Raw genomic sequence first — 12,592 nt, 5'->3', positions numbered from 1 at the left:
TATTTATTATACAAACTTCAATTACTTTTTCATAATAAACATGCATGTCAAAATGGAGGATGATTTGTGAAGGATATATAGGCAAATAAAGATCGTAGATAATGTCTTGATTACAGAATCCATCCATTGATGACACCCTACGAGAAAGTGTCTTCTAATCTAAAAGACGCTCGTAAATTACATAAACTAACAATAAAAACAAGTGATTTAAAAAAAGAAGCGAAAAAATAACATCAGCATTACAACGCACCAAACTAGATGGAGAGATGAGAATACAAGATTGCGAATTGGTGCAGTATGTAGTAAGCCCAAAAACACTTTTCTATAGAAATGCTAACGTAGCATAAATTAATCATAGTAATAGGGAGAATCTATAATAGGTATATGTAAAATTGAGTTAAATATTAATAATTTACCCACGGTGCATAAACTCGACTACAAAAATAAGTCTAGGTCAAAAAGGTGAAAACAACATGTTTTTTCCGATTCATGTAAATTAGAATAAAATATATTAATACAATAATCGAATAGGCTAGCGGGGGCACGCCACCACTGATAGGACCATATAAATACGAGTAGAGCACCAAGTGTAGTCAGAAGGTAGTCAAGACTCTATACTGACTATACTTACCCCAATGTACGATTATTGCTCGTCGTGGACTTTGTCACAGCCACATCGCCGCGAGTACTTAATCATTCCCAGTAGTAGTATTTTTATGTTAGCAGTAGCTAAAGTAATTGTTTATTACAATAAAGTATAACTTACTTACTAAGAATTTACAAGTGTTCATTATTTCAACTAACCTACCTTCTCAATACCACTTCAAGCTCGACAAGGACGTGCGACGTCGTTAAACAATTAACGTGGAGCATATCGCAGTGTCCCGCACAGCGATCACTACAAATAGTGCATTAGTGCATAAGCGAATGGTCGCTTCGTTCTCCAGCAGGTCCCGCGGCCGAAGCTGTCGGTCATCGGCTGCCGTCTCGTGATCGTCGCATCGAGTATATAAATCAATTTATAACAAATTAACGACTTATAAAATCATTGAAATATTTTCAAATATTGCATATTGCAATACAAATTAAAAAATAAAGGCAGCGAAATAAGTTCAATAGTTAATATGGTTAGAACTATCGAGAACATTACTGGTAAGAATACACCGAGAATAACATTGTTTGAAACCGACCAGAACAAATATGCAATCAGGTATACTATAGAGTAAGGTGATTGTAAGGTACTAAGGTTATTCACAGTGTTTATTTTTATGACAAAGTTGAGAAAAAAGTTTAAAGCAAATTATATTATTAACTATAATACCGTAATAATAAACTTAAACTATATATATAGGTACCTATAGTATATAGGCAACAAATCTATTTGTTCGTTTCTTTTTAGTATTTTCACAAAGAATAATTTCAATTTGATATTATTTATTATAATATATTTATTAAACTGGGACCATTTTTACAAATAAATTATAAACTTAGTAGTGATACAACACGTTATCACCACTTATTTTTTCCCACGACCAAAATTTCCGTTTTTGTGATTCAAACTTCAAAGTGTGTACCATTTATATTATATTCGTGTTTATTTTCTAATTTTGCATTCGTATTATTACTATTGTTGTATATTGTAGACAGTCGTCAATATAATATTATTTAAAGTATAATATATAGGTGAGAATATTTTTAGCAATTAATTATTATTAACCCTTAAGCAGGCGCGTGCCTTTTTTTAATGTTCTTAGTCACGTGAGAGTTTATCAAACCCCATTTCTATAAATGCGTAAAATATAATACGTATCCATAGAAAGTTCATTTATTTTAATTCAAAGACATCATGAGTTACCAATACTTACCATATTATGATATATGTATAAATATAGATAATAATTTAATAATGAAAAAAATAAAATGATAATAAATGCAAAACTATGTGCGTTATTGTAATAATTATATTACAAAAAAAAAAAAAATATCGGTTTGCAAAAAAATATTTAACATCGAAATTCAAATCAATAATCAATTGAATTGTTCCAATTTGAACGAAATTTTTCATTATAATATGTAGTAATCTCAAACATATTTCTATAAAAATACAATCATAATATAGATTATAAATTATACTATTCGTATAATTTATAATAATTTTTAAGTTAAATATTAATAATCAACGCATGGTGTACGTATGTAAATCTTAAACACGTCAAAAGGTCAAAAGAAGAAATAATAACATGTTTTTACTGATTCACGTAAAAAAAAGATTAGAATAGGTCATCGGGCTTCCGCTCGACATTGATAGAACACTTATAAATATTAATTACGGGTAACTAGCACTAAAGGTAGTCACAGACTCATATAGCTATTGACTATTTATACTCTATATAGTCTATATAATCGATTATTGCTCGTCGTGGACATTGTCACAGCCATATCACCGTGAGTACATAGTCACTCCCAGTATTAATAACTTTTAATAGCAGTGAACTATGTCCTATATTTACTTACTAAATATTTAATACTGTATAGTGAGCAAACAGTCTATACTTTGAAAAAAGTCCAATTAACAATATTCTGATGTAGATTGACGTGAAGGTGCTAGCGCTAACTTATACAGTCGGTGTCCCCCGACCTACTACCCACGTCCCTTCAGGCCTATTCCAAAGTGCGTCATTCGTTCTCACGCTATTACGCATTTCAGGATGCACGTGCGATAATTAATCTATACGTGACATCCGGTGACGCTTGTCCACGCGCGGGTGGTCAACCGCGATCGAGATTCTCAGAACTCGAAATATGATTATGAATACCTATACCGATCATTATTCATTACTAATATTACTATGGGCCTTGTTAAAGTCATTGGTGTTTTTGACTCTTTTATTATTATTGTCCGTAGTGCTTGGGCCTTATGCGTTTCCGCCCAGGTATGTATTGTATGTTGAGATACCTTCCAATTATATGTTAAATGTTTATTTCTACGTCGTGATATCCTTATTGCGTGTTATGCTATTGGTATGAGATCAGAGCACGTAGCAATGCAGCTATAAATTATTATCACTATTTGTACGTTTACAAATTAGTGTTAATATTTTTTTTAATCACCTTTTATTCTCATCGTCACCTCTAGCCGAACGGAACGCGCGTGCTACGTTGTTTAAATAATTAAAGTGGAAACGGTCACAGCATCCTGCGCAGCGATCACTACACTTATTTAAACAATAAATAACGATATTGACTATTATTTTGTTATAATTATTTATAAACATTATTTGTGAAAATTTAAAATATAAACGTTTGTCGTGTATTATAGATAATATTATGAATTTTTCTATACGCGATGACATTTTTGAATTATTTTAAGATATTATATCCATTTATACTTTGAATTTATTTTTACTTTTTTATGATATTTACAGAAAGATGTTATTAAATTTTGAGTTGTATAAGTTGATATAATATGCCTAATATGGTAAAAACTAAAAATATATAATATTATTATAATAATTAAATACTAATAATATAATAAATGATATCAATAAAATTAATATAACTAATAGATAATAAGTAATAATTCATTATACTTACTCGTTCAAAGTTAATTTGTGTTTATCAAATTACTCGGAATATTAAATTAAAGATGTAAGTTGTAATTCATAAATCATAACGTAAAATAATATTATAACGTTTAAAAATTGTAAAAATATCATTTTTTAGTACAGCTATCGAGTTGTTTTGTTTAAAATATTAATTTTCAATATTAATCATTCGAAATATTAATTTTGTAGATTATGCAATTTTTGGAAGTATGTATTTTTTAAATTACAAAAAAAATGTTATCTTATAACCTTATCTATTGATGTGTGCTAACCAAGCGAACTGGATATGAAGTTGTTCAGGATAGCGTGCAGGTTAATTAAATTAAGAAAATTGACATCAATTGAATAAACTATAAAGTAATTTAATGTAAAGAATAAAAAATGTACGCGAATGTACCTATAATACACAACACTACAACAGTCAGAACTCGTGAGACATCGAGACATATATAGGTGTTTGGAACTTAACAGCTACGCTTTAACTAAAAATATTATTCTGTTTCTTGGACTTCCTGATTATAGACATTAAATTTAACGGTTTTCTCATTCCCCTTTAGTTAAATCGGCTAGACCAGAACTTATGGTCCAGAAGTCACGTACAATGATTATCGCTCTTGTTGTTCTAGCAAATTGAATGTTGTTTTTGTAAATACTAATGACTTGATCATATTATTCGAAATGTGAGTGGAATTTTAATGAAAATATTATATCATTATATTAATGATATTATATAATTAATGGTTATTTCGAATATTATTAAACAGCGACATTATGTTATTGCCATTTTTCGGTATTCCTGGGGTGTGTTATTCAAATCGTGCTAGTATTGTTTCCAAAAATCCACGAACCTGTAACGACAATCAAAACTATTTGAAAAATATTAATACTAACTATACTTAGTATTTTCTGATATCGTGGTTCTCAACCGGTGTGTTTCGTAATCGTAATATCGTCAATCACTAAGCAATTTCTTGACAATTTTTTTTTTTGGATTTCAATGTTATTATCGTTATTTATAATATTATGTGCCTATATTATATATATAAGTAGTTAGGTATTTACAACAATGTTGTTTGTATGCTTACCGCCATCGTTGGCATAGCGTTGATGCAATTACAGACTTAAGATTAAAACGGCGGTCGGCAAAAACAAAAAATATAAAAGGAGCCACGTGCAAAACTTATCAGTTAGTACTGAGTCGGCGAGTCGCAACATATTATACCAACAAGTCAACAACCTACTTTTTACAAAACCTTTTTGGTGTAATTTTTAACCAATTTCGGTGAGTCCCAAAACCAAATTTTCGGCGAAAAAAAATGTCCGTTACCAGTTGGCATTTGCTATTATTAAATCCGACACTGTGGTTCACGTTATTTTGGCAGCGGTACGCGCTCTACACTGCGCAAGGCTGTCGAGACGCACGCGATCTCCGGCGGTGAAAGGCCATGGGATGGATATCGATTTTCTCGCTATCCGACGGAACTAAACGGCATGTGCAAGTGAAAAATTATTGTTTCCGTTGCCGTCGAAACGTTAACATTATCGTCCACCACCGTGCTGCCAAAACTATATACAAACGAATAAATGTAACGTATATTATAACCTGCGCCCGCGGACGAAAATAATACTCGGAATTGTGTATTTATTATTATAGTTGAGTGGTTGATAACTTTACCTTTGGAGACGAAAAAACGCTATCATATGGCATGGAAGTTGTTGTTAGCCGTTCACAATTTGATCGTATTGGCGCATTGCGGTGAGTAAATATGATATTAAAATATAATGAGTATGGTACCATTGATATCTGAAAGTGATAAATATGATAATGTAATACATAATTCTACGTAAATAATAATATACCTATATAACCTATACTATAGGCCCTATAGGTATACTCAAGTCAAGATTAAGATTTTCGAGTAACCAGAGCCAACATTTTTAGAAACGAATCAAATAAACATGAAATAAAAAAAATTGTTTATATTTGCATTTTTATCTTCATATTATGTATACTATAGTAGGTATTCACGAATAAAAAAATTTTGCAAATAAAAATGTTTGTACTTTTTGCTGAATAATATTTTTGTATCATATTGTATTAATTTCTTATAGTTTATTCACTGGCAATATACTTCTTTTATAATATAAAAATTAAAGTAAAGGTATTAGGTTGTACTAGGTAAGTAAAAGAAAATGTATAACTCAGCTCTGAAAATGTTTTTAGACTTATCTCGAAATTTACAATATTATTATGTGTATAACTGTATAAGCAATTTTAAACTTACGAAAAAAAACTAGTAAAATCAGCCTGCTGTAAATATTAGTAAAGTTGTAGTCGAATGTTCCTCAACACTGTGAGAACGTGACTGTAATGGATTTGCTAACATCGCGTTGACTACATGTGTACATTATTTTGTACACAATGAAATTGTCATTCGTATATAGGTATTTTTTTTGTATGTTTGCCATTTTTAAATTTGTCAAAATAAAAAGTAAATTATTATAGGAATAAGTCATGTTTGCATAGTCGCTAAAAATACAAATTTGGTCTAGGGGCCGTGGGCCACGATATTCGTATTCTTATCTAAAATCAACAGTACCGTGTCAGGAATTCAGGATTATACAAACATAGTGAATTCAAAAATGTAAGTGTACACAAAAATTGAAAAATCTACACGTGGCTTCCTGGGCAATGCATGCAAAAAGTGTGTGGCAATTAACATTTAATTATTTTAGTTATTAGATAAACGATAAATAATTTTGAGCGGAGGCGGTCTGCAATGCTGTACAATCAATGTACAAACAGGAAATAATACACTTTTAAACAAACTAAATTTTCTGAATTTTTTTTATCAGTCGAATATAAGAGAACGCACTGACGATTTGTCAGTCTATAATATTTCTAAAGATATTTTACCGTTTTATATTTTATAAATTGTTGCTATTTATTCAGTATTCACTTTTAGTAATTAAATATAAAGATTATAATATTGTATCAGTGAAAAAATTTGTAAATGTTTTTCAAATATCATTTATTTTTGTCATAGTGGACTGGTCGGGAAAAATCTACCAGACAAACGCTGCTCAAGAAAAAGAAAACCTAATGTTTTGTTACGAATGCAACACAATGGTGAACGGGAAAAGCTGTAGCAATTTCACGGACAAGGACGAGTATTCGAGATTCTCCACGAAATGTACAGGGGATAGAAAAACATGCATGGTAAACTATACTATATAATTTATATTTCATGGTACCTACTCGTATTACTCTAATCACTTTAAATTTAATTTAATTACGGCACTAAGCTGTGGCCTGTGTAAAAACAATTACGATACGGGTGCCTGCTGCTAATGTATATATGTATATCAGCATAATCGATATTAATGTATATTCAATATCAATATCTTTAATTAATTACATTATTGAGTCTCGATGTTATTAAATATTTAACAATAACAAGTGAAAATGTCAATTAATTTGGTTTCATAAAGAACCCATCATATTAATGTCGACGCAGCAGTATTTATAATGTTAGTAATGGCCCGGGGAAGGGGGGGGGGGTCAAGAATATGTGTGCGTGCAGCGCCCCTCGCTACAAAACTTCACAGAAAATTTAATATTTTTAATAACTTTTTAATTAATAATTTTTTTGGACTTCTCCCATTAAAAGTACATATTTACACACCAAACATTGCGTTTAAACACAAAAATCACGCAACTCGGATAAGTAAAAACATCAGATATAAAGCTGTCCGAAGAAATCGCCTTATACGTAATAACACTAATAACTAATAAGCATAGGCGCAATTTCAATAAAAAAACTGAGGGTGCTTAATCTCTTCATTTTCCAGGCATAGCGTTAAATAGTTACTGATTGTAATAGTATAAAAAAAATATTTGAGGGTGCTACTTTTAAAATGGGGGTGCTGATAGTTAATACCCTCTAAGCGCCCCCCTATTTGCGCCTATGCTAATAAGTAATAAATAATAATATATAAAGTTAAGGATATAAAGATATTTAAGATGAATATGATGATATTTAAAAAATGGATGTAAATATTAACTGAAATAATTTTTCTACACTGTAAATACTGCCTATACATTTTATAATAATTTTCAGAAATAATAATTAGATAGGTAGATACAATAATAAATTAATAAATAAATATTATTGTAACTTGTTTTACAATAGTTTAATATTAAAATCATATTTTTTCATAAACATAATTTGTATACGAATGTACTATGACAATGAAACTGGCACCATTAAGTTATAATATTTGAATACAAAAATAGTTTAAAAATAAGTTACTTATTCGTAATAATTAGTCAACTAGTAATCATAGGTCAAGATGCGATGGAGTCGCGGTAATGACCACGGGAGAGTTAGAGAAAAAAATATTATAATATAAATATTATTAAGCATTTCGCTATTTTATACACAGTCTTGCAGTGTAGCATACCTATTTCCCGTCTCACCAAAGTCGTAGATTTAAATGGTTGTAAGGTGAATTGTTGAAAAAAGTTTGTTTATTTTAATCTAATTGAAGTTTAACAAATAAGTGTATAAAAGTGTGAGGCGTGAAGGTGTTTGTACTGTTTGTAGAATCAACGGCTATTTACTGTACACTTGAAAATGCCGCGCGTGCTGCGCGGACTTCCTTACATAGCGTCCCTGTTCTTCTTCTTCTGGCCCAAAGGTCCCGTAATTTGGTCGGCTGCATACGAATTGCGTCCCAAAATACAATAATATACATCGCGATATCCGAGTTGCGTCCGCGATTTTCTCGCGACATGTACCTACGAGTTGCGTCCTGGTTAATAATTGATCAATTGATTAATCATATAAAAATTTTTCTTCCCACTTTTACAGACTGAGGACTGTCATTTGTATAAATGGCGTGGTTAAAAATTGTAATTATATACTATAAATTATTTATTATTCTAAAATATATTAATCAAATTAAAATTTATAAAATACAAAAAAATACTGCTCACTTTTAAATTTGCAACTGCACATAGTGTGTGGCGTGTGCTACTGCACACAATTTTAGGACCTGTAGTAAAGGTTTACCTGAAAGTAAAGGTACTTATAATATACAAGGTTAATCCTTATATGCGTTATTATGTTGACCGTAATAATAATTATAAAAGGCGAGTGGGTATCACACTATCACTGTACATTAGGTTTGAGTGGGTCATTTTAATGGGTGTGTTAAATATATAGGTATATTATTTAAAAAATTTAAAACTCATAAATTATAACAATTTAAAATTTTTTTTTCCAAAGACGTTAGTATTTTCTGAGATAATGAGTGTTCCACGTTAAATGAATTATACCTCGTATAGATTGAGTTAGCTTGCATACGGTGATAGATAAATTTCATTATTTTATACATCAATTGGAATTATTCTTTAATATAAGACCTATGAAATATTAATAACTCAAAATAATAACTATTAAATGTATAGTCGTATTATATTATACATATATCAATAAGAAAACCAAAGTTTATACCTACCTAATAAAATAATGTACAAGTTCGAGTAAATAAGAAAAACGAAATAATGCTGTTACGCCAGATAGCTCACGAATATAGGAAAATATATGATTGGAGTGTACCATATAAATTATATAATATAAAGATGAGACTATGAGACTGATAAGAGGTCTTAAAACAAACATATTTTAGATGCTGACATGCTGTATTATTTTGGATTCAGTATGAGACTTTCACATTGCGTCGATAAAATTTTGGTATATACTATATGTCTATATTAGACTATAATCATACAAAGCTATAAATCAAATAAACATATTTGATATTTAATAAAGATGCAAGAAATTTCATTGGAAATCAGGTTACAGTTGTTGGTATTTAACACACACTACGACCTACTGTAATTTTTCAAATGACGTTGAAGAGTAAATACATATCGATTCATGACATTCACGTTGTATGTTATGCTACAGTGTAATACGTCATAATCGCGCTGTTTGACTGTATTATAATTTATTTAATGTTTCCGAATTTTCTGCAAACTTGTTTATTGAGATTTTCGAGTATTCAATTCTAAAGAATAACGTGGTATTTTATTACGCCGAGTCGCTGACTGCTGAGAGTGTAATAAGAGTGTATAATATTTATAAATGATTAAGTATTAACTGAGACTAAGGCGAGTACTGTTTGCTGTGTATAGTATATACAGGTAACAGGTTATATATATATATAGATACATAATACTATATACATGCAATATGTACAACTGTACGTCTGTATAAGAGTAGGTAATAGGAATTCACAAAGCCGGATCAACTTATAAGCAAATTAAGCATTATTTAATGTCCTCGAAAAAACTCGATCCGTAGAATGGCTTTTTTTTTGTATTGAGAAATTTTAAAAATTGTAGATTTGCACACTAAGTAAGTTTAATCATAAAATTACCGGTAATAATTATAAAAACATATTCCCGAGAAAAATTATATCAACCTACTAAATGACTATAAATTATAATACTAAACAGTAAACGTAAATAACAAATGGCTATAACAAATAAAAAAACATATAATATCACTTTGTGATATATATAGGCTAATAAACCATTTCCGCTCAGAATTATTTTCTGTAAACAAATACAATTATATTATATCATATCATATTTATACTCAAAATCGTTTTTATAGTACCGAGAATTTCCAATTTTGATTTCCTAAAAGTATCAAGTACATTAATGCCATTATTTTTATCAGAAATCTCCCTTTGCAGGCTACGCTGAAGATTCACTATTACAGCACTTATCGTTGCACCAATCAATAAAATAAATACATTTTACACTCAGAATTTAAAATTAAGTAATAAAAAATAAAATGTTTCTTGCATGCGATAATAGTCTGTAATATTAATTGAGTAGGCGGTGCTTCGAATTCAACGAACATTTTTTTTTTTTTTAATAGATACATAATTAGGTATTATAACTGACTGACTGATAAAAAAAATTAACGTAGTTATAGTAAGTCCGGTGAGGTTAAACTAGCGGCGCAACCAGGATTTTTCTTCGGGGGGGAGATCAATTTACACATCGGTGGTTTACCTAGGTAAACCAATAGGTTCTACCATAAGTGTAATATGCAGAATAGATGGTTTTTCGCGTTTTACTGGTTTTAGGTGTAACCGTAGGTACTAGGTATAATACTGTAGTCTGTAGAATATAGCCACTGATATACCTAGATGAACAATATGATTTGACTTAACCCGGTCGCGGCTACTGTGTTTGCAGGTGAAACGATACTCGTACACGACGAGCAACGAAAGCACCACTTCCGGCCAACAGCTCTGGTCACTGGAACGCAACTGCTCGGGCAAATGCGAAGACGGATGCATCGTGATCGGCGAACGGATCAAGATCTACGCGTGCCAGGCGTGTTGCGAATCGCCGCTGTGCAATGTGTCCAACGGAACCGACCGTCGGTCCGCGACTCCGTCGTTCGTCGTGTGTCTGGCCTTTTTGTTCTTACTTTTGAGAACTACTGTCGTCGACCAGCTGCAGTTATCGCCGTCAAAACGACCGTCCGCCACCTCCTCTTCCACTTCCGATCCCGTCCACTCGTCGTCGGACACTAGCATAACCACAAAATTCAATAAATATTTTTTAATTTTTTCGTCGAGTCATCACTTCACGGTGTGTCGTCGGTAAATTTTTTTCTCAAATATCATTGATAATCACATATTTTTTATCGTATAGTGTACAAATAATAAATATAAATATTTAAAATATTGTTAAAAAAAACAGTAGGGCTGTAGGGGTATCTAGGTGCCTACACGGATTTATGTATACAAAATATTACTATGTGGTGTAAACGTCATCGTCGTATACTAGGAAACAAATTTAGAGGCGCCGAAATAATCTAAAACTCGTTGAAATATCGATGAATGATATTTCTATCCGCCTCCGTAAATCAACTTACACTACCTAAGTAGGTATTTAATTATTAAAAAAATTATTAACGATCACTACTATACTTATACTTTATAAAATTTAATAATATTCTACTATTATAACAGTTTAACATACCACGAGTCATAGATAAAACATATTTTCAGCGCCTCTGTTCTCTATATTATTATGAAATATCTATACGAATTTGATAAATATTTTTCGATTTACTGTGAAAACTAAATTATTATTGGTATTTGGTATTAATCTGTCTTATCTACCTTGAAAATATTTTATGATATAATAATATAATAGTGGCGTATTTAGGATTAATTTGAGGGAGAAGATATTACTAAAATTGTCGGTGCCAAACGTCCCAGCATTTTATTACTTACGGACTACGGTCTACGGGTTGATAAATGAAAAAAAAACGACTAAAATTTTATAAATATAAACTAAAAAAAAAAAAAAATGGGGGGCCAATGGGGAGATAATTGCTCTGATTTTCCCCCGTAAATACGCCACTAAATAAACGTTTGGTATATTTTATTTTGTACCTACTTCATTTTTGAAAATCAATTATTTTTGTTCTTTTTTGCAAATGTTCTTCGTTATTGTAACTTTTTGACATTTGCCTGTATGTGTATTGTAATATAGTGTATTACTACCTATACCTACCTGCATACAGGCTACAATATGTTTAATATGTTTAATATGTTTAAATCATTAATTATTTGTAAAATTTAGGTATAGGTCACTCATTTACCTATGTCTAGTATAAAATAAACTTGTGAGTATAATAATAAACATTTCTAATTGTAATTAAATACTACATTTTTTTTTTATCAATTACCTCTGTTAGCCTTAGCAGTTAGCACTATGTGTATTGTACATTTGTACGATCGTATGGGTAGAACAATTTTCATTTCCTACATAATATATTTCATTAAGCTAGACTAAATATATTTAATACATATTCCTTTAAATAAATTCTGATAAAAAAAGGCAGAGCATAATATAATTGTTAAAATACAAAATGTGTATTTGGTAG

General features: G+C 30.4%; 1 protein-coding gene across 5 annotated transcripts; it reads left to right on the top strand.

Moving 5' to 3' along the window:
• The first annotated feature begins 620 nt into the window (after window positions 1–620).
• On the top strand, window positions 621–12,368 carry LOC132918486 (uncharacterized). Of its 5 annotated transcripts, XM_060979727.1 has the most exons (6): window positions 622–1,005; window positions 4,708–4,887; window positions 4,988–5,191; window positions 5,260–5,361; window positions 6,653–6,825; window positions 10,885–12,368. In XM_060979727.1, the coding sequence occupies exons 4-6, from the start codon at window positions 5,307–5,309 to the stop codon at window positions 11,299–11,301; spliced, it is 645 nt and encodes a 214-aa protein (XP_060835710.1). In that variant the 5' UTR covers window positions 622–1,005; window positions 4,708–4,887; window positions 4,988–5,191; window positions 5,260–5,306; the 3' UTR covers window positions 11,302–12,368. The 5 variants fall into 5 exon arrangements, with proteins under 5 accessions (XP_060835711.1, XP_060835710.1, XP_060835712.1 ...); XM_060979728.1 differs by having other exon boundaries at window positions 621–1,005; window positions 4,988–5,361; XM_060979729.1 differs by having other exon boundaries at window positions 4,708–5,191.
• Window positions 12,369–12,592: the final 224 nt, after the last annotated feature.

The sequence above is a fragment of the Rhopalosiphum padi genome, chromosome 1 (assembly GCF_020882245.1).
Source record: "Rhopalosiphum padi isolate XX-2018 chromosome 1, ASM2088224v1, whole genome shotgun sequence".
Classification (NCBI taxonomy): domain Eukaryota; kingdom Metazoa; phylum Arthropoda; class Insecta; order Hemiptera; family Aphididae; genus Rhopalosiphum; species Rhopalosiphum padi.
This window is presented reverse-complemented; position numbering and strand designations above follow the sequence as displayed.

Coding starts and splice junctions, on each gene's coding strand:
- LOC132918486 (XM_060979728.1), top strand. CDS start 5,307: ATGGCATGGAAGTTGTTGTTAGCCGTTCACAATTTGATCGTATTGGCG. Junction 5,362..6,652: donor GATCGTATTGGCGCATTGCG/GTGAGTAAATAT, acceptor TTTTTGTCATAG/TGGACTGGTCGGGAAAAATC. Junction 6,826..10,884: donor GGGATAGAAAAACATGCATG/GTAAACTATACT, acceptor CTGTGTTTGCAG/GTGAAACGATACTCGTACAC.